At 36.9% G+C, this 23383-nt stretch overlaps 1 protein-coding gene across 1 annotated transcript; it reads left to right on the top strand.

The window, feature by feature from the left end:
* Positions 1-11867: 11867 nt before the first annotated feature.
* On the top strand, positions 11868-12728 carry LOC114747967 (uncharacterized). Its single transcript, XM_028936324.1, has 2 exons — positions 11868-12204; positions 12598-12728. The coding sequence occupies exons 1-2, from the start codon at positions 11868-11870 to the stop codon at positions 12726-12728; spliced, it is 468 nt and encodes a 155-aa protein (XP_028792157.1).
* Positions 12729-23383: the final 10655 nt, after the last annotated feature.

Genomic DNA, 23383 nt, shown 5'->3' with positions numbered 1-23383 from the left:
AAAATAAAATGTACCAATAGAATAAAATGTTCAAACAAGGCAATTCATTGGTGGTTTGAAGAACAAAGTTGTGCTTTTAGAGAATAGAGTAAATAGTAGTTGGAAACCTTTTCTAAAATGCTTGGTGCTTAATCATTTCATATCTGTTCACCTCATCTTATTCATTTAACCCTTCCCATTATCATAACCTTAAAAGTCCTCTTGATCATTGCATTTGTGCATTAAAAGTGGAGAGGTAGGATTTTAACAAGCTTATGGCAAAGTGGTTTATTAAGTGGATTTGAAAGAAAAATACCCCAACTTGGTGAGTAGAGTGAAACATTTATATCTTGAGTGTTTTCTCTTTTGCTCATTCCCATTGCATTGATTGTACTCTACATTAATCCCTTCTCATTAACCTAGATCACTATGGATGCTTATTGAAAAGAGTTGGATTAATGGCACTACTGCTTTCTTACTTTGAATTCATAGGGGTTCCCATTTATATCAATACTATTCTCTTGCTTCAGTTTTGTATTGCCTTTGTCCAGGAGTACAAAGGTTTAAGTGTGGGGGATTCATTTGAAAGAGAGCCTTTCTGTCGTTCGCCTTGGGGTTCTCAATCAAAAATAAATCCAAGCTATGCAGTATAGTGCAAACTCAGGTCGTTTCACTTTTGGGAGCCTTTATTAATTACCTAAGCTAGACTAAATGCCATGCCATGCAATGAAATGGGGTTTTGGGTTTTTAAGATTTAAATGAATTGATCCAAAACTAATGCAATGAAAACAACCTAAGATACTATATTTTTGTGTGTTTTAAGATAATAATGATGGAATGGAAATAAGAATGATAGGAAATAGGAAACTTCTTGGAAAATGGTTTTGATGGCAATCATAGTTCACTTAAATATTGGGAGTTTTACAAATCCATTAGGTTTTCTTAATAAGAACCTCATTAACTCAATGAGTCCAAAGCTTACATTAATGAACTCATTAATGTAAACTTTGTTTAGCTTCCCTAATGTGTAAATTGGAATGATCATGCAAATGGCTTAATGAAACACACAATCAACTCAATACCCAAACACAACTAGGCAAGATAAGAGAGAATCATGAGAGAGACATTAAGCATACATGCAACTACATATATTTAAGCTCAAAGTTCAACATCAATCAATCCAATATACAAAAGATAATCAGTAACCACTGATTACAGAATTAATCAAAGTATCTAACTAAGAGTTTACAATTCCTAGACCTAGGAAATCATAAATGCCTAGCTAAAAACTGAAGATTAAAACTAAAACTCCCCTTTGAAGCTTAGGAACTCAAGCCACACCACCATTCTTCAAGAGTTGATAAACCTTAGCTCTCTATAGCTTCAAAAAAAGCTCCAACTGAAGTGAATCCGTCGGCCATGGTAGCTGGGAGTGGAAGGAATTGAGATGGAGTGAATGAAAGATGAAGGAAATGGATGGGGAAGAAGATGGAGGTGGAGAGGCAAGAGGATGGGAGAATAGAGGTTTTGTAGGAGATGGAATGGAGTGTCTGGTCGAAAATAGGGTTTCTAAGGGTTTTAGGGGTCTATCTGGGTCGGATCATATGATTAGAAGCACCATTTTCGCGTTCTGGTCCGGATCTGGCGTTGCTGATATGAAGAGTTCGCCGCGGCGAAGTATGCCCGAGAGGAGCTCCGCCTAATCTTGTGATTTCGCCGCGGCGAACTCTGCCCAAGAGATTACTGGTGAGATTTCAATTTGGCGCCATCTTCGCCGCAGCGAACTCTATTAGTGCTGATACTCTGATCTTGTGTTGTGTCATCCTTTGGTCTTTGATCTTGGCTCCAATTCTCAATTGTCCTACAATAAAAAGCAACAATTTGAAGCATCAATTGTCCTAGAAATCAACTGAATACAATTAATAACCAATTATGACAATCTTAACCTCAAAAAGACACTAACTCAAAGCAAGGACTCTTAATCTAAATTAAGCACAATTATCATCAAAAGGAGCCAAAATCTATGATAAATACCCTTAAAATGATATGAAATAACATAGAATAATTGGGCTAAATCAGTATCCTAAATTTATTTTTAGTATACTTATCACTCTAAAATATTTTTCTAATGTTACCCAATATTTAACTTTCAGTATTTTGAAGTATTTTTATGTAGCGCTCAGCATCCTAAAATTTTCAGTAATACCTAATATTTGAGACCCATCATATTAAAGTATTTTTTTAATATCACCCAATATCATAAATTAATTTTTAGTATATTCTGCACTCTAAAATATGTTTGTAGTAGGATTTTGCACCATAAAGTAAGTTTTCATGCAATATTTTATGGTGATCGATGCACTAAATTTATTTTGAGTTACTGGGTACTCCTAAAAAAAAAAAACTTCAGTGTGTCGGATGCTACATAGAAATTGTTGCTGGCAAAATATTTTAGGGAAAATTACACTCAGGTCCCACAGAACATAATTAATATCAAAAAAGTCCCTGGAAATCGCGAAATGATTCTGAAGTCCCTAGGGACTTGTGTGTAATTAATTCTAATTGTGAAATTATTTAGTTACCCCTGTTAATTTTATTGCAGTAATTCATTTACAACATCAACAGTGGCTGTTGACAACCCGAAAAGAAGTGATTGACAACCTTGACAGTACTCCTGACAACTCACTCTGTGGAATGGCTGTTGACAACCCGAGAAGAAGTGATTGACAACCTCGGCAGTACTCCTGACAACTCACTCTGTGGAATGCCAGGGGCGTTGCTGAGGTTGTTAACCACCTTTTCTCGAGTTGTTAACAGCCACTGTTGAGGTTGTAAATAGGTTCAGATTAACAGGGGTAAGTAGGTAATTTCACAATTAGAATTAATTACAACAGGTCCCTAGGGACTTCAGAATCATTTTGCGATTTCCAGGGACTTCTTTGATATTAATTGTGTTCTGTGGGACCTGAATGTAATTTTCTCAATATTTTACCTACTGAGCGGACAAAATAGGTGGTGCTACTGAAAAATATCTTAAAGTGTTGAGTGTTAGATATTGGGTTCTACTAAAAAAATGTTACATTAGTGCGTACACTAACAATTAATTTGGGATGCTAAATGACACTGAAAGACAATTTTAACGTCATAAGGTGCTAGATATTTTTTTAAAATGAAAAAAAACACTCATCCTCTCCTGCTTTTACTCAAAACGACGCAGTATTAAGGATAAAGGAGGGCAGCGAATGATAGGGGAGAAAGAGAGAAGCCGCGTACATCGCCATCCGACAACGAGGATATGGCATTGAATTTTAGTTTTTGCGATAGAGCTTCCCATATTTGGTTTGTACAGTGTTAAAATTTCACTGCCAAAGTTGTCACATATATTTTCACTCTTTTTCCTTATATTTACTTCCGCCTTTATAAGAACCTCCTACGTATTTTTTTAATATATATATTTATTTAAAGCATTAATTTTTATCATTTAATACTATAAGTACAAAACTTTCTAACTCATTAAGAAAACTCTTGATTATCTTTCATTTACATGTCGTTTGAACAATTAGCTTTGATTATAACTATGTTCTAGAATGAGCATAAAATTACCTTGAAAGTTCCCACATCAATAACACCTCTATATTCTGTTTCTCTTTGAATTCTATCATGCTTTTTTTTTTTCTGGTTTCAAATTTCTGCTCGTTTAATTAAAAGAGATATACGGCCCCAGTAGTAATGTTTTAGCAGGTTCTCTTTTTTAATATTTAGGTACCATGTCGCTATAGTAAAATAGCTGCATCAGTTATATATTGATTTTATTTAAAGAATTTGTAAATATTTAGCTGTAAATAGCTACATAGTTCGATCGTTACCATATCCATTCATTATTATGATTCCTTATTTACATGCCCTTCAACTGTCCTGGAAGCCTTCACAGTAGCTTCATCGATGTTACCTACCAAATAAAAGGCCTGTTCAGGAAGACCATCTAATTCTCTAGAAAGAATCAATTTAACCCTCTAATTGTTTCTGATAGACCAACATATTTCCCCGGCGAACCGATAAATACTTCTACTACAAAAAAAGGCTGTGATAAGAAACGCTCAATTTTTCATGCCCTTGCTATGGTTAAGCGATCCTCTTCGGATAATTTGTCTAACCTAAGTGAAGAATTTCGGGCATACTTAGAGTCTGCAATAAAATCAGGTTGCCACGCGGAGGTCCGATCACGGTGACGGAGTCGGATCTAGGAGACACAGCAAATGCACCGGAGAGAGAGTTTGGAGAGACGAAGAGGAGAGTCTAATAGAGGAGGAAAAACAGCAATGCACAACCACACAAACTGATCCCTTTTGATCAGTTATGTAACTCCCTGTTTTTTTCAAATAAAAACTGTCTCCTCCTACCCAACCGTTCCCGCCTTTGGAAAAAATATATGAAAAGGCAAAAATTACAGTTAAAGACCCATGAGTTTTGCTATTTACACTGGAGTCCCAAATGACATAGGGCTCAGGTCCAATCCACCAAGGGTGGATTGGCCCATTTTCCTACATCTCCCACTCACACTTGGTGCATTAGATGTCACGGGTCTAGTCTCTTCACCTTCCCTCAATTTCATACTTAGTCCTTTGCCATGACCGCGTGGGCATGACGTCTTCGCTTGGGTCCCTGTACTAGAAATCCCTTTTATAGGATCAGCACAGGTCACCCTCTCTTTTGTGTAGCTTGAATTTTAAAATTATGCCTCAGATGTCCTAGATTTACTTATATACACTTTTTCATGGTAAATCTAATCCCTCTCGAGTCAATGGTTGACTCAGATTACCTTTTTCTTATGTCTAATATCCACACTTACGACCACAAAATGTCATAAGGGACATGTCACAGACACTAGCATAGGTGTGTATATCACAGTCAATCTTCCTTTCGTCCAAATATCACTTTGAAATGAATCAGTTGCTTTCTTAGCATACTACCTTAGATCGCATTAATCATGACCATAGGACATATGCCAAAATAGCAGTCACTGAAACATATCTTCATGATATTGTCAAAGTCAAAGGACACCAACAGGAGGATAATTCCTCCCTGGGACTCACACAGCAATGAAGTAGGGATCTTTCACTTGCTTCCCTTTTGCAGTTCTCCCAGCACATGTGGTATGAAACACATGCTACGGTGTTACTCTTTTACTATAAGAGCGTATGTCAATTTGGATTTATTATTAACACTGTACAGACTTAGGTCCAGACACACTCAGTATCTAAACCCAAATTCTTCAACTCTACTCATTGTTATGACGTTGACATTGAAGAGTTTGTTGTCTGGCTACAGGTATTATGGAAGTGGGATTCTAAACTTTGATCCAGCTTTATCAACGTGGATCTCATCTTGACTTGCTACACTTTAGTCAAGGCGACATAAAGTTTGTGTTTCTTCTCTACCATATCAGCATTCATTGCTGCTTTACTGCTAAACACAAATGTCTCATCTTTGTTCACTCCACTTGAGTGTCAAAGGCGGTTGCCCATGTGAGAGAGCCAGCCTTTTTAACCTGTATGACGTACTAGACATTGTATACTATCGAACAAACACATAAAGTGATAACGAAATATAATTTCATTAATGAAGCATTTATATTACACTTTATGTATGCCAAGGGCTTGTACATATTCTTTAAAAACTCTTTCGCCTATTGGCTTTGTCAGAGGATCTGCTACCATACATTTGGTGGAAATGTATTGTACAGTAATAATCTTTTGTGCTATGTAATCTCTAACAAAATTATACTTGATGTCAATGTGCTTGGTTTTGCTGTGATACTTAGGATCTTTAGTATAGGCTATGGCTGCAGTATTGTCACAGTATACCATCACCGGATTGGTACTCTTGTTTCCAAATCCAAGGTGTTCTATAAATCTCTTCAACCATAAAGCCTCTTGCACTGCTGCAGTGCAAGCCACAAACTCAGCTTCCATCGAATGTAAGGCAATGCACGTTTGCTTCTTGCTACTCCAACATATGGCGCCATTGTTGTGCAAGAAGGTATAACCTGAAGTTGACCTTTATTCTTCTTCATCTCCACCTACATCAGCATCAGAGTACCCAACAAGACGCAGGTCACTTCCTTCGTAGCATAGTGCATAATTAGAAGTGCCTTTTAAGTATCTCAAGATCCTCTTTACTGCTTTCCAATGCTTTTCACCGGGGTTAGACTGGAATCTGCTTACCAGTCCCACTGCATAGCAGATGTCTGGTCTTGTACACATCATTGCATACATCAGACTACCAACAGCACTGGCATATGGAACTCTTTCCATCTTCTTTTTGTCAGACTCGGTTTTGAGACACATGTCAGAACTCAAAGCCACTCCAGTAGCAACAGGGATACTCATGGGATTGCAGTCTTTCATGTTAAATCGCTCAAGAATCTTGTTGATATAATTCTCTTGTGAAAGAGAGAGGATTTGTTTTGAATGATTTCTTTGGATCTTAACTCCAAGTATATACTCTGCTTCACCTATATCTTTCATTTCAAAATTCAACGAAAGCCATTCTTTAATAGCCACCACCGAATCTAGACTATTTTCGGCTAATAGTATATCGTCTACATATAAGGATAATATGACAAAATTACCCTCAAACTACTTAATGTAGACGCAGTGGTCTTCCTCTATCATTTGGAAGTCATATGAGGTTATTGCTTTGTGAAACTTCAAATACCACTGTCTAGATGACTGTTTCAATCCACTAAGTCTAATAGAATTGAAACGCACAACAGGTGAGAATGTATCTTCATAATCTATTCCTTCCTGTTGTGTGTACCCCTTTGCCACTAATCGAACCTTGTATTTGTCAATTGATCCATCCACTTTTCTTTTAATTTTGAGAACCCACTTGTTCCCAATGGCTTTACGCCCTTTTGGAAGATCAACTAATACCCAAACTTGGTTCTTTTTCATTGAGTCCATTTCTTCTTCCATAGCTTTCATCCATTCATCTTTCGCAGGACTTGACAAGGCCTCTCATACAGAACGAGGCTCATCATCCCCTTCTGGAGTAACTAAGAGAGATTCGCCTTCTATTTGAAAGCGTCTTTTGGGAACACTTTCCCTGTTACTCCTTCTGATAGGAGCTATTTGCTTATCTTTCTTTCTTTATTCAGGTCTTGGTGTTGACCTTTCTTAGCTCCCACTCAGATTGACACACCTAGACGATTCTGGTTTGTCAATTTGTTCTGAACTGACTTGTTCCTGTGTCTCATAAAGAGAAATAGTGCGGTTGATGAAACTCCTTAATTACATTTTGCTTGTATAAAATAAATGGGAGTTTGGAAGAATTTTAACTGAAATTAATAGAAAAAATGATATTTTGAAGGCCTTAATATTGTTTCAGATTGCATTTTTTTTAGGGGCAAATTGGGAAGTATAGATATTAACCGAATAAAAACTGGACGGAAATAAAAAGATGAGGTGGGCACCGAATGATGGGAGAATAGATATTATTAAAGGAAGGAGGGACCACACGGGGGATAGACATTCTTTCGCTTGCACTTTTCTCTCTCTCTCAACTTCGGATTATCTCACTTTCTCCGCCACACCTCCCTGTGCGCATCAGTTCTGCAATGGCGAAGCAAATCGAAAGATCTACCCAAGCCATTCCTGTGGCCATGAGAAGCTGAAACTCTTCTTCCTTTGGAGATTCAACCGAAGCCTGAGTCATGGAGCTTGAAAGGGAGTTTGTTCAGATTATTTTTTTCTGGATTTGGAAATACTCGTCTCTGGTTAGAGCGTGTGATTTCTGATCTTATTAGCTGAGTTTATGTACTTCTTTATGATTGTTAAATCAGGATTTTGAATGTGCTATGTGTTTAGGTGTCTAATGCTCTTTGTTTTTGGAGTAGATTCGGTTATGATTTTTGATTTGTTCAAATCAGATTGTAACTGAGTTGATTAAAAATCTAATGGATGCTGTTAGTATTCATCTAGGAGCTCTGAATGCATTTCATGTTCTTAATCTGAGAAGGCATATTCAGATTTATCTTTCTAATTAGTGCAAACGAAATATGAATAGACAATGAAGGCTAGGGAATTCTCCGAAGGAAGTTTTCTCAATCTGTTGATTTCAATTCTACTCTTTTGATATTCTGCTTCTGATCATTTTCTTTCTTATTCTACTCTTCAAAGAAATTTCTGAACAAACAATTTGCATAGGATAATTTTCTTCAACTTAATTTGTTGAACACTCTTTTAACTGATTTTCAAGGAATCTTAGCTCCTCAAGAGATCGACCTAGGACTTGCACAATTACTACATATTTTTTTTGCAAACTAGAATTTTTGATAAGCTCCTACGACAGAGTCTATCAATTGGCGCCGTTGCCGGGGAGCTTTGTCTCCTTGGTTCTCAGTTGCTAGAGTGTTTTGTAATCTGCCTTGAATTTTTTTTTTTTTTTATAGAATTTTTGCTCTTCAATCTGTTATTAAAAAAAAAAATTTCTGGTTTCTGTTTTGCTGTGATTCTGCTTAGAGTTGCATTATTTTGGAGATTTTGATTCTGCTATCATTTAGTTTTATTGCTGCTATTTTCGAAAAAAAAAAAAGGAGAGAAGTTTATGACCAGAAATAGGGAACTTTTACCTTTAGATCCAGATCTTAATAAGACTTTACGGGAATTGAAAAAGAGCAAACACGTTAGAACTGTAGGTTTGGAAAATAGGGAGGAAACATCTCACATAACACCCACTAGCCAATCAAGTGATTCTAATAATTTTTCTGACTCAGATTCTGCTGCAGGTGAATTTATAGACAACCATTTCATTATGGCTCAAAGAAACAATGCAAATGAGGATGATACTAGAAGCATCAGAGACATAAACAATACTGCTGCCCATTGTACTCCTAAAGGTTTCTACGCCAATGCTGCAAATTTTGAAATCAAGGGATCATTGATTAGTGCTCTTCCAAGGTTTTATGGCCTGGCTGGGAATGATGCTTATCAGCATTTGGATACTTTATATTCAGTGTGTTCAGCCATGAAACCTCCTGAAGCTAAGCTGGAAGATGTGCTAATGAAGGTTTTTCATTTCTCACTAGAGGGAGGAGCTAAGGAATGGCTTCATACCCTACCTCAACATTATGCTACACTGACATGGGAACAATTGCAGAAAACTTTCTTAGACAAATATTTTCCAGCCTCACGTATCTCAAGCTAAGAAAGGCCATTTATGGGATTTCACAAAGAGACCAAGAATCCTTGTATGACTATTGGACAAGGTATTTGACTCTTATTAATCGCTGTCCAAATCATCAATGTAGTAAGTCAAACCTTGTGCAATATTTCTATGAAGGCTTACTGCCCTCTTATAAGATGAGTATAGATGCTGCTGCAAATGGCTCTATTTTTGCTCTTACACCTAATAAGGCCTGGGAATTATTGGAGACTATGGCTAACAGCAATCAACAATTTTACACAAGAGATGCTATAGGTGTTAGTGAAGTTACCACAGATAACTCTCAAGATATGTTGGTTCAGCTGTTGTCAAAAATGGATAAAAGGCTAGAAAGGCTGGAAAATGAAAGGCAACCGAAGGCTTGTAATGCTGTAAATACTTCCCAAGCTCTAGTGGGACCTTCTTGTACTCACTGTGCATCACCTATGCATACTAGTGAGACCTGTCCTGCACACTATGAAGACCTAGCAGCCATGTATCCAAATAGACCAAATCAGTTTCAACAAAGAAATCCCTTTTCCAATACATACAATGAAGGATGGAGAGATCATCCAAATTTGAGATGGAGAGAAGGAGGGGAAAGGGCATCTCAAGGGCTGAATAGGTTTCAAGAGAGTAGAAATTCTGCAGAAAATCAAAGGGCTATGGTACCTCTACAAGGAGCTTCTTCATCAAAGAATGATGAGAATTTGACCAAGATATTGTCAACTATGGAAGAATTGGGGTCTAAATTGGATTGTACAAATGCAGTGAGTAATTCTAGGTTTGCTGCCTTGGAAATAAGTTTGAGCAGTGGGAGACAAAGTCATCAAATCTGAATACTTTTGTTACACAAATAGCTAATACACTCAATGAAGTTCAAGCAAAAATTGGAGGTGCACTGCCATCTAATACTGTAATCAATCCAAAGTCCTTAAATGCTATAACATTGAGAAGTGGAAAGCAAGTGAAATTTGCCACTGATGACAAGGAGGATTATAATTCTCAAGTTGCTGCCCATTTTGATGAAGGAGAGAGTGATTGTGAAGAAGGTGTATGAAAGAGAATAGTGCTCAAGGACATTTATTAAAGTCTGAAAGTGGGAAGGAGAATCAATTACGATCAAGGGCAAGAAAGATGATAAATCAATCTGATATGGATGAAGTTGAAGATTCTGAACATCAAACTTGCACACATCACCACTTCAGTAAGGATGAGGGAACTGTCACAGAAGAAAAGGAGCAGCAACTGAAGAGGAAAAATAAGGAGCAATTAAACTCTACTGCATCTGAAGCTGTCCAAAATCCAGAAAAAGAGGTAAGAATTTCAGAACTTCCATTTCCTAATTCCTTTCTGCTTAATAAAAAAATTTCAAATGAAAAATTAGAAAAAGAAGCTTTGAATTTGTTTAGCAAGCTAGAAGTCAATGTTCCATTGCTGGATTTCTTGAAAAGCATGCCTAAATACATGAGATTCTTGAAGGATTTGTGCACTAATAAAAGAAAATGTAAACCTAATGAGATGGTGCAGATTGGTTCTAGTGTTTCAGCTTTATTCAAGCCACAAATTCCTGTAAAATGTGCTGATCCTGGAGCATTTAGTATTCCTTGTACCATAGGTAAATTGAACATTGCTAGTGCCCTTTTAGATTTAGGGGCAGCAATCAATGTAATGCCTATGTCTATCTACACATCTTTAGGCATTGATTCTATAAAAAATACTAGCATGATTGTTCAGTTAGCAGACAGAACCACTAGAAAACCTTTTGGACTGTTAGAAGACATATTAGTAAAGGTAAAAGATTTGGTTTTTCCAGTAGATTTTTATGTCCTTGACATGTCACGTGAGTCAGTCTTTGAAGGACCTTTAATCTTGGGAAGGCCATTTCTTCGAACAGCAAATACAGTCATTAGCATGAAGGATGGGTATATTACAATGGAAGTAGGTGATCATGTAATCAAATTTAATGTCTATGAAGCTATGAGACACCCTTTTGAGGATTATTCTCTTCTTGATCTAAGGGTTATTGATGTTTTCATTGATGAATCTGCTGCTGAACATGCATTGACATTGTGTGATGAAGATAATTTGGAAATAGTAGAACCTGAATTGACTACAACTGAGATTGATTCCTTCTTCTTCTCTGATTATTTTTTGGACAGCAATGATGACGTGTGTAGTATTAGCCAACTCTCGGTTGATAGCTCACTTTCCATCTTGCAGTCTTTTTCTTTTGATACTACTTCTTTTATTAGTGCCACTAACTCTTTACTTTCAAGTGATGATTGTGGAAGACAAATTTTAGCTGAGTTTGCAGAGGCTGAATCTATTGCAAAGAATGAGTTGAAAGACTTTAAAGCCTCTTGTGATGAAGTTTCAAAAGATGCTGTCATGGATGATTTGGATAAGGATAAGCAAGCAATTGTTTCAACAAGAGATGATGTTAATGACAAGTCTACATTGCAGCTACCTCTAGCATTGGTTTAGAGAAAACCCAATCTGATTTAATGCTTGATTTAAATTCTGAAAGTTCATTTCAAACTATTAAACACTTTTATGATTTACTTTCTGAATTTGTTTTAGGTCCAGAACAGTTTAAAGAGCAATTGGAGTTTGCCTCTAATGAAGTTTATTCTAAGAAGCAAATCGGTAGCAGAGGCATCAATAAGAAAACTAAACAGGACATGAATGTTTTAAATTGGTTACATTCATTTGAGTTTGATTCTTCTCTAGATCACTCACTTGCTGTTTCTGATCTGAACAGGGTGAAAAAGTTTCCAGAACAGATGAAGACTTGGGTAGGAGCTTTGGAACCGCAAGAACTTATTCCATCAGTCATCAAACCACCAGATTTGGATCTTAAACCTTTACCTTCTAATCTGAAATATGTGTTTCTGGCTGAAAACAATAAATTGCCTGTTATAGTAGCTAATTCACTATCTGAATTTGAAGAGCAACAATTAGTCACAGTTCTGAAAAAAAATATGAGAGCTATAGGCTGGTCTTTAGCTGATATTCCAGGTTTAAATGCTTCCATTTGTACCCATAGAATCTTATTAACAGAAGGTGCTAAGCCTATAAGACAGCCACAAAGAAGATTAAACCCCTTAATTCTTGAAGTGGTCAAAAAAGAAGTGACTAAGCTACTTAGTGCAGGAATAATATACCCTATTTCAGATAGTGAATGGGTTAGTCCAGTGCATGTAGTACCCAAAAAAAGTGGCATAACTGTAATAAAAAATGAGAAAAATGAATTAATACCCACTAGGGTGCAAAATTCATGGAGGGTATGTATTGACTACAGAAAATTAAATGATGCAACAAGAAAAGATCACTTTCCTTTACCTTTTATTGACCAAATGCTTGAAAAGCTAGCTGGAAAAACTAACTATTGTTTTCTTGATGGATTTTCAGGTTATTTCCAGATTCCTATAGCACCTGAAGATCAAGACAAGACAACTTTTACTTGTCCTTATGGGACCTTTGCCTATCGAAGATGCCCTTTGGGCTATGCAATGCTCCGGGAACATTTCAAAGGGCTATGATGGCCATATTTCATGAGTTTTTGGGGTCATCCATGGAAGTTTTCATGGATGACTTCACTGTGTATGGTGATGACTTTAATTCTTGTTTAGAAAATCTGGATAAGATTTTAGCTAGATGCATAGAGAAGAACCTCATCTTAAATTTTGAAAAGTGCCATTTTATGGTTGAACAAGGCATAGTGTTAGGGCATCTTGTTTCTAGGAATGGTATAGAAGTAGATAAAGCAAAAATAGAAGTTATATCATCTTTACCATATCCTAAAACCTTGAAAGAGCTTAGGTCTTTTCTTGGTCACTGTGGTTTTTATAGAAGATTTGTGAAAGACTTTAGTAAAATTGCCTCTCCACTATCCAAACTTTTGCAAAAAGATGCTGATTTCAATTTTGATGAGGAATGTAAATTTGCATTTGATAATCTGAAGAATATGCTTGTTTCACCACCCATACTCACTGCACCAAATTGGGACTTTCCATTTGAGTTGTCTTGTGATGCCTCTCATGCTGCAGTAGGTGCCATGTTAAGTCAAAAGATTGATAAACTGTCCAAAGTAATTTCATATGCTTCAAAAACTTTAGATAATGCTCAAATGAATTATACAACAACCGAAAAAGAGCTTTTTGCTATTGTGTTTGCTTTGGACAAGTTTAGAGCTTATCTTATTAATTCTAAGGTGGTTATATATACTGATCATTCTGCTATTAAATTTTTGTTTAAGAAACCACAATCAAAACCAAGGTTGTTAAGGTGGATGCTTCTATTGCAAGAGTTTGATGTTGACATTAGAGATAGAAGTGGAGCAGAAAATACTGTTGCTGACCATTTAAGTCGTTTACCACCTGGAACTCAAGGAGTTTATGCTCCTGACATAACCTGTGATGATTTTCCAGATGCTGTTTTGCTTGCTTTAGCAGTTAAGGAACCATGGTATGCAACCATGGTTAATTACCTAGCTACTGGACTGATCCCATCTTCTTTGTCTCGTTTTCAGGTACAGAAAATTAAAAGCGAAGCTAAATATTATGTGTGGGATCCTCCTTTATTGTGGAGATTATGTAATGATCAGATTATCAGGAGGTGCGTTCCAGATGAGGAGTTTGAAGGTATCATATCAGCATGTCACTCACTATCTTGTGGTGGTCACTTCAGTGGTAAGAAAACAGCCAGAAAGGTTTTAGAAGCTGGTTTTTATTGGCCTACTGTTTTTAAGGATTGCTATGAGTATTGTAAAACTTGTGATATATGCCAAAGATTTGGTGGTTTAAGTAAAAGACATGAAATGCCCCTTCACCCTATGTTATTTTGTGAAATATTTGAGGTTTGGGGAATTGACTTCATGGGCCCATTCCCTTCTTCTATGGGTTTTATCTACATCTTATTGGCTGTTGATTACCTCTCAAGGTGGGTAGAAGCTATTCCAACTAAGAAAGATGATGCAGCCACAGTTTCTAAATTCCTCAAATCTCATATATTTACAAGGTTTGGAGTCCCTAGAGCCATAGTAAGTGATAGAGGGACACATTTCTGTAATAAGGTTGTGGATGGATTACTTGCAAAATATGGAGTTGTTCATAAAATGTCTACACCTTATCATCCCCAATCTAATGGACAAACTGAAATTTCTAATAGGGAAGTGAAGCAAATTTTGGAAAAGATAGTTAAACCCTCTAGAAAAGATTGGAGTAGCAAGTTAAATGATGCTTTATGGGCCTATAGGACAGCATACAAAACCCCTATAGGAATGTCTCCATATAGGCTTATCTATGGAAAATCTTGTCATCTCCCGGTTGAGATTGAACATAGGGCATTTTGGGCAGTAAAAGCTTGTAACATGGACTTTGAATCTGCTGCAACAGAAAGACAACTCCAGCTGCAGGAATTAGAGGAAATTCGATTAGAAGCCTATGAAAACTCAAGATTATATAAAGAGAAAACTAAGGCTATTCATGATAGGGGTATCCTAAGGAAACATTTCAATGTGGGAGATAAAGTTCTCTTGTTTAGGGCCAGATTTAAATTTAAGCAAGGGAAATTAAAAACAAGATGGGATGGTCCTTATAAGGTTACTAAAGTTCACAATTTTGGCATGATTGAATTGTTGGATGAAGAGAGTGGCAGGAGCATGAAAGTTAATGGACATTTGCTGAAGTTGTACCATGAGAATTTGGAGCCTCCTTGATCAGGTTGCTTCTTTCCCTCATTAACTTTTCTTTATTTCTATAATTGTTGTGCTCTGTGTTTTAGTTTTTTTTTTTTCCCCAAAGATAAGTGGGGGAGAGAGGCAATACTAGTAGAAGGTAACATAGTTATCATTACATCTGTGTGAACTCCTTTCTTGATTTTGTTTGGCTTTGGCTTTATTGATTGTATTGAGGACAATACAATAGCCAAGTGTGGGGGAGAAGTTGATTAGTGCTGTCAGATTTCATATGTTCATAGCTGCTGTCTTCTGTGAGCTGAGTGAATTCTTTTTGAATGATGGTTGCCATGTATTGCTGTTATTAAACACTCATATTGGCTTAGTGAGTGTCTTGCATAGCGAATTCAATCCTGTTCTACCAGCAAAGTTTGTGAATTGCATGGACATCATGGCATTACTTGAATTAAATTTCTGCACATTTTGGTTTGGGCACTCTGATTTTTGACATGGCTACATTTGAGTTCATTTTCTCATTGATTATTACAAAGTGAGCATGTCTTGGATATGAAGAATTGACTGGTTGTCTGATTCTGTATAATTAGTACAAAAGGAGTGAGTATTCATAGCATGAAAGTTAGTCCATTGTGCAATTTTCTCCTGTTAATGGGCTGAGAGGAATTAACCTTCATGGAAGGAATTTTGGGCCTATAATTGCTTCTTAAATATTGAGTGACACTCTCTAGTACTAAGTTTCTCTAGAACTTGTCCCAACTCTTGATTGAGGCCACATATATACATTTGATGAAGTGTAAATGACAGAGGCATTCTTTTTCTAAACCCATTCAGACCCAAACACAAACTAAAAACACTTTAATCCCTTGCTAACCACTTTGAGCCATTCATTCTCCTTCTTTCTACATGACTAACCAAATTGAGTTGATGGCATCTTATTTTGTCTAAATAAGAGTTAGGTGTATCAACTTGAATTTAGTGGATTATACTTGGGATCATGAACATTTGAAGAATACTTAGGCATGCCGTGTTGGAAAAAAAAAACAGAAAGAAAAAAAAAACAAAGAAAGAAAGAGAAGAAACAAAATAAAAAAAAATTGAAAAAAAAACGAAAAAAAAAGAAAAAGAAAAAGAAAAAAAAAAGAGAAAAAGGATTCTGGAAATAGAAAGCAATAAAAATACTAGCAGTAATGTGTTGTTAGTAAATACCCAAGTTGGAGTAACTTTGTAAAAAAAAAAATGAAGAGAAAAATTGGTTTATTGAGATCTATATTTCCTTAGAATGCATATGAGCTTGATTTGGTCAGATTTGCAAATTGCTTCCATTTCCATCTTAGCCTTTCCAACATTACAACCTATCACAAGTCCTCTTGATACATGGATTTAATGTTTCAGAGTGGTGGAGATATTAGAGTTTTGACAAGCTTATGGTAGGACTTGGACTGTGAGAGAGGAGTGAAAATAACCTTTATACAAAAGAGAGGAGAGAAACACTTTTCCTTTGTGAGTCCTGGATGCCCATTACCAGTAAAACCATTGCTCTTTAGACTGATTATTACGCTGTGAATGGTTGCACCTTGGTTGCTGATTATTAAGGAAAGGATAATTTGGTTAATGAACTCATGTCTGGGAATGTCATTGAATTAATCATTGAAAACTGAACTATTACTTGAGTTTGATTTGCCCAGGAGTGCAAAGCTTTAGTGTGGGGGAATTTGATGAAACTCCTTAATTACATTTTGCTTGTATAAAATAAATGGGAGTTTGGAAGAATTTTAACTGAAATTAATAGAAAAAAAATGATATTTTGAAGGCCTTAATATTGTTTCAGATTGCATTTTTTTTAGGGGCAAATTGGGAAGTATAGATATTAACCGAATAAAAACTGGACGGAAATAAAAAGATGAGGTGGGCACCGAATGATGGGAGAATAGATATTATTAAAGGAAGGAGGGACCACACGGGGGATAGACATTCTTTCGCTTGCACTTTTCTCTCTCTCTCAACTTCGGATTATCTCACTTTCTCCGCCACACCTCCCTGTGCGCATCAGTTCTGCAATGGCGAAGCAAATCGAAAGATCTACCCAAGCCATTCCTGTGGCCATGAGAAGCTGAAACTCTTCTTCCTTTGGAGATTCAACCGAAGCCTGAGTCATGGAGCTTGAAAGGGAGTTTGTTCAGATTATTTTTTTCTGGATTTGGAAATACTCGTCTCTGGTTAGAGCGTGTGATTTCTGATCTTATTAGCTGAGTTTATGTACTTCTTTATGATTGTTAAATCAGGATTTTGAATGTGCTATGTGTTTAGGTGTCTAATGCTCTTTGTTTTTGGAGTAGATTCGGTTATGATTTTTGATTTGTTCAAATCAGATTGTAACTGAGTTGATTAAAAATCTAATGGATGCTGTTAGTATTCATCTAGGAGCTCTGAATGCATTTCATGTTCTTAATCTGAGAAGGCATATTCAGATTTATCTTTCTAATTAGTGCAAACGAAATATGAATAGACAATGAAGGCTAGGGAATTCTCCGAAGGAAGTTTTCTCAATCTGTTGCTTTCAATTCTACTCTTTTGATATTCTGTTTCTGATCATTTTCTTTCTTATTCTACTCTTCAAAGAAATTTCTGAACAAACAATTTGCATAGGATAATTTTCTTCAACTTAATTTGTTGAACACTCTTTTAACTGATTTTCAAGGAATCTTAGCTCCTCAAGAGATCGACCTAGGACTTGCACAATTACTATATATTTCTTTTTTGCAAACTAGAATTCTTGATAAGCTCCTACGACAGAGTTTATCAGCGGTCAACATCTCCTTTATTAGGAAATTCAGTCTTAATGAATGTGGCATCTCTTGATTCTATTTTAGTCACTGTTCCATCTTCATTTTCGCCTATGAAAACGTATCCTTTGGATTGTTCAGAGTACCTTATAAAGATACACTTCTTTCCTCTAGGACCCAATTTCCCATGCTTATGGGAATCATCATGAACATATGCTGCTGACCCCCAGGGCCTTAGGATACTTAGATCCGGTTTGTATTTTGTCCATAATTCATAGGGTGAGGAAGCGACTGATTTTGAGGGCACACGGTTAAGTATGAAGGTTGCTGTTAATAAAGCATCACCCCAATATGAAATTGGTAGGTTTGCTTGAGCCATCATAGACCTAACCATGTCTAGAAGAGTTCTATTCCTCCTCTCAGCCACTCCATTTTGTTGTGGAGTGCTAGGGATAATCAGTTGTCTAATTATCCCTTTTTCCTCACAGAGCTGTTTAAATTGATTAGATAAATATTCACGACCTCGATCAGTACGTAATGCTTTAATTTTACTGTCCATTTGATTCTCTACCTCATTTATGTATCGTCTAAAGCACTCAAGAGCTTCAGACTTATGCGAGATTAGATAGACATGACTATATCGTGAAAAATCGTCAATAAAGGTAATAAAATACCAAGCTCCATGTCTCGCCCTCACACTCATTGGACCACAGATATCAGAATGGATTAATTGCAATGGATTTTCAGCTCTTGTTCCCTTACCGAAAGGTTTTCTAGTTCCCTTACTAGCTAGACAATTTTCACATAAGGACATTTCCATGTTAGGGATTGCACCCAACATTCCTTCTTTTGCCAGTCTAATCATTATATTTTGATTAATATGTCCTAGTCTAACATGCCAGATATTCATATCAAGATTACTTGAAGAAATAGCAAAACAATCATGAGCGTTAAAACCAAAAGCAAGATCCATAACAAAAGATTTCTGGAATCTGAATGTTGAACCATAAAGTACTGAGTTGAAGAAAATATCTGCAACTTTGCCATGAAAATTAACATTAAACCCAAAGTCTACTAAGCAAATAACAGAAATTAAATTTCCTCCGATGTCGAGAGCATGAAGCACATCATGGAGTATCAAGGTCTTTCCACCATGCAAAGTAAGTTTGCAGGTGCCAATGCCTCGAACCTCAATTCTCGTATTGTTCCCAACGTAAAGCCACTTGCTTTGATACGGCAACCGATGGTATTCCACGAAGGATCCTCGATCCCTGCTTACATGGTCTGTGGAGCCTGAGTCTATAATCCAAGATGAAGAAATAGGTTCTGTTAGAAAAACAGTACTAGAAACATATGAAACATGTGAATTCACATAATTCACTAATACCTTTTCGCTTTCAGCCTGTTTGGAACAGTCACGTGTGAAATGGCCTATCTATTGGCAGGTGAAGCATTTGACCTTCTTCAGGTCCAGCTTCTTCTTCCCTCCTTTCTTTCCCTTCTTCTTGAATTGTTTCTTGCCCTTTTTAAATTGAGGACCGCCCTTCTTCCCTTTCTTTTGGGGCTTCTTGCCCTTTTTGAAATTGGGCTTAGATTGGGGAAGTACCAGCATCCTCAGTCAAATAGGTCTGTCCAGAGCTCTTGTAAGCCTCTAGACGTTCATCTTCCAGCTCCAGATGCTTAGCTACATCATTAAAAGTGATGATGTTTTCATTGTGGGTTAGGTTGACTTTCATGTGCTCCCAACTTGCAGGGAGTGACCTGATGACAGCCTGCACTTGCTGCTCATCAGACAGGTTATGTCCAGCTTCCTTCAGTTCCTGGAATATATTGGCCATCTCTCTCAGATGTTGCTTCATAGGATTGTTTGGCTTGAGCTTATAGGTATTGAACTCAATCGTCAACCTTTTAAGCTTGGTCGTAGAGACTCTGCCAAACTTATCCTTCAATGCTATCCACATGGCTTGTGCAGTTTTGTGCGACTCAAATTCGCACGTCCAGTTGTCAGCCATGGAGCTCAAAAGCGTGATTCTTGCTATGCTATTCTTCTTTTTCCAGGTTAGATATGCCTTTTGGTCTCTCCTGTGCTGGACCGTGTTGCCAGCTTCAGGTTCAACCATAGCAGTGGTGAGAGGCTCTATCGCATCCTGTTCTTCTAGGATATACTGGACCTTTCAGTGCCAGATGTCCCAGTTGTCCCTATTAAGCTTTTCCCCTTTGTTCAATTCAGCAATTATGTTCTTGGTTGCCATTCTTAGTTCTGTGACAAATTTATCCCACATTAATCTATGTTCTCTTTAAAGAGAACCAAACCAAAGAATATTTCAGTTATATAGCACAATGAAGTATACAATGTAATGTGCCTATATTATCCTCGATCAGTAAATAATGAAATTACAAGATCTATGATCAGGAGAATACGTTTGTACCTCCCATCACACAGATACTAGTAATTATCATTATATTCTATCAAGAATACTATATAAGCACTTCAAAAATGTAACCTTTAGAAGTCTTATCTTCTAAAAGCTCCCACTTATAAAAGGCATACACATGATATTTACAAATAATCATACAACAATAATTCAAGCAATTTCATTAAATGAAATAGCATACTTAGTCTGTTTACAATGCATGAAACCACAAACTTAAGGCGAATACAAATATTACATCACTTGATATGAACATAAAGGTAATCAAGCATTGCTTTTCTTAGGCTTCTAAGTTTGCGCGTTTTGTTCATAAAGGAAGATACTAGCTCTATGGCCCAAATCCAGTAAGACTTTCTTATGGGTTTGCCTTTAGGTCCGCCTCTAACCCTTATTGTTCTTATGCACTCCATTATGACTCTAAGGTAGAATTCGGTATTCTTCTTATCGGTCATGTAATAGATGTAGCTAGCAAGCATGCCATTGATGCCTTTTATGTTTGTTAATTTAGCTGCATCTCTTTCAGCTATTCTCATAGCTAAAGCAGGGGTACAGGGTTGATCCACCTCTTCGCCTTCCTCTACTTCGGTTTTATTGGGAAGATCTAGTGAATCATTACAGACCAAATGAGGTTCGGTACGGAGGGGTTCAGTGGAGAATAAAGATTCTGACTCAGGTCCAAAATCTATTAACTCCTCCAGGACTTCTTGAGGAACCTCTTCAGGGTCCTCTTTAGGATCCTTATCTTCTGGTTCATGTTCTGGAACTGCATTATCCATGTAAAATTATTCCAATGAACCATTTTTGATATTTTCAATGCTACTAGAAGCCTCTTGCTTCATTTTCACCTAGAACAAAATAATTTAAATTATTTTGAATATTCTGGAATTTATTTCCGCATGAAAATACCAGAAAATACACTGAAAATACTCACAAATAGATCCTTAATTGTCTCCAAAATTATCCAATTACATATCAAAATGAAGATCTTGATTTTAGGGATTTTTAGAGACAAACCGCACCTCAAACGGACCTCGCATGTGCCTACACGCGCCCCTAGAAGGAAAAATTTGAGAAAAATAAAATAAAAAAAATATTTTCCCACTCGCCTTCTCGGCGCGTGTACTACAAACGTCGCCCTGCAGATTGCCGGCGGTGACATGCGTCGTTCCGGCGGCCTCTACGCACCACCACCTTTCAGGTGGTGGTCCCCATGTGCTAAGGTGGTGTGCCACGTGGCAGAACGTGCCACGTGGCGCTGCTGGCTCAAATTTTTTTTTTTTTTAAAGAATACCTTCCCCCCCCTTTTTTTTTTTATGGTGAATGGGCTGGACCGGTTGGGTCAACCCGATCCAGAGGCAGACCTAGGTTTGCAATCCCTTTTTTTTTTTGTTTTTTTTTTGAAATGTTTTTTTATTTTTTTTAATAATTGGGCCGGATCATTTTCCAAGCCCAGATCCCTTCCCCCCTTCTGGCTTTTTTTTTTTTGCTGGACGACACCAAAACGGCATCGTTTTGGGGGGCTGGAGGTTGTCTTCAACCTCTAGCTGGGTCTGACCGACTCGGTTTCTGCAACTGGGTCGGGTCCGACGGACTCGTCAGACCCGAAACCTTCTCTCCTCCATATCTTCACCGTCCGGTGTCCGTTTTTTGCGTATTTTATATCATTTTCTTCATTTTTTCAAGCTCTACGCAATGGGATAAATTTTGAAGCCTAAAAATTCATTTTAAGCAAACCCAAAAATGAGAAGCGTACAGCCAAAAAAATATACTGTATAAAACGATTTTCACGGAGGCAGAGAAGCAACCCAATATGTCTAAACATAAATATAAGACACAAAAACTATCATACTGAAAGTAAAATGGAGGATTTGCATAATATATTGAAGCAAATCGCAAGTTACTCAAACCGAACAATCAGAAAAAAATACTGATATGAAAACGTAGGCCACAGAATCAATAGGAAATATTAAGGCTCTGATACTAATGAAGGATTTTAGGCATACCTGGAGGCTGCAATAAAATCAGGTTGCCACGCGAAGGTCCGATCACGGTGACGGAGTCGGATCTGGGAGACACAGCAAATGCACCAGAGGGAGAGTTTAGAGAGACGGAGAGGAGAGTCTAATGGAGGAGGAAAAAATGCAATGCACAACCACACAAATTGATCCCTTTTGATCAGTTATGTAACTCCTTGTTTTTTTCAAATAAAAACCGTCTCCTCCTACCCAACCGTTCCCGCCTTTGGAAAAATATATGAAAAGAAAAAAATTACAGTTAAAGACCCATGAGTTTTGCTATTTACACTGGAGTCCCAAATGACATTGGGCTCGGGTCTAATCCACTAAGAGTGAACTGGCTCATTTTCCTACACCAAGGATATGCGTCTCTATGTGTGTGTATTGGAACATGCCACGCATATCATAAGATATTGTCTCCTGCTTGCATTGATAATGGAGTTTTTTCAGCCTCATCATGACGTGGATGTGTTAATTAACATACACACGCACAACTTTCAAGTTCTTTTTTTTTTTTTGAATAAGAGACTTTCAAGTTTATTCATTGAGATTAGGAAATCGTTTTGCTCAATTTATTGAACTTTTCAAAAAATATACTCTTCAAAAAGTTAACTTCTAGAAATGATTATGAATTTTGTTTCGTTTTCAACATTTTTAGGAATGAATTAGAGTCTAACTATTTTTATATAATAACTAATTTTTAATGCTAAAGAGATAAATATGCTTAAGATTCAACCTCAATAATTTACTTCTTTTTTTTTCTTTGATACATAAATTTCAGGAAGGGGGTTGGACTCATCCATGATCCAAGAGCAAGGCGCCTAACTCATGATCTCATGACTTTACAAACCAGGTAAGAGAGTACACATGCCTCCACCTCCTGTAACATCGCCACTTACTAACTAGAACTAACCATGATGGAAAGGAATAAAACTAGTAATCATATCCTATCATGGTTATTTGGAAGCAATCACATCACTAAGGGGCTAACCATGATAAAAAACCATTCGACCTCAATTAAGGCTATCATAGTTAGAAAAAGAATAACCTATATCTGCAATCATAGCTAAAGAGGTTATAAGATGACACGCCTCAGTAAATTATAATAGCAGTTCATATTTGACTAGTCAATACTAGCAACAACTAAACTTGCGAAAATTGCTATTATCACATCGTGGATCTACAGTAATTCAATCACATGCAATCTAAGGGCTTCTAGCCTACTACCAGCATTCCAGTCTAATGTTCAGTCAAAATAAAGCAAAGATAGAA

The sequence above is a fragment of the Neltuma alba genome, unplaced genomic scaffold, assembly GCF_004799145.2.
Source record: "Neltuma alba isolate B1F8T4 unplaced genomic scaffold, ASM479914v2 tig00005531_pilon, whole genome shotgun sequence".
Taxonomy (NCBI): Eukaryota; Viridiplantae; Streptophyta; class Magnoliopsida; order Fabales; family Fabaceae; genus Neltuma; species Neltuma alba.
Note: the sequence above shows the minus strand (reverse complement) of the source record. Positions and strands in the feature narration are given on the sequence as shown.

Excerpts from the sequence above, each read along its gene's own strand:
- LOC114747967 (XM_028936324.1), top strand. The coding sequence starts at position 11,868 with ATGAATGTTTTAAATTGGTTACATTCATTTGAGTTTGATTCTTCTCTA. Across the intron at positions 12,205-12,597 it reads GTCTTTAGCTGATATTCCAG|GTTATTTCCAGATTCCTATA; the intron begins GTTTAAATGCTT and ends ATGGATTTTCAG.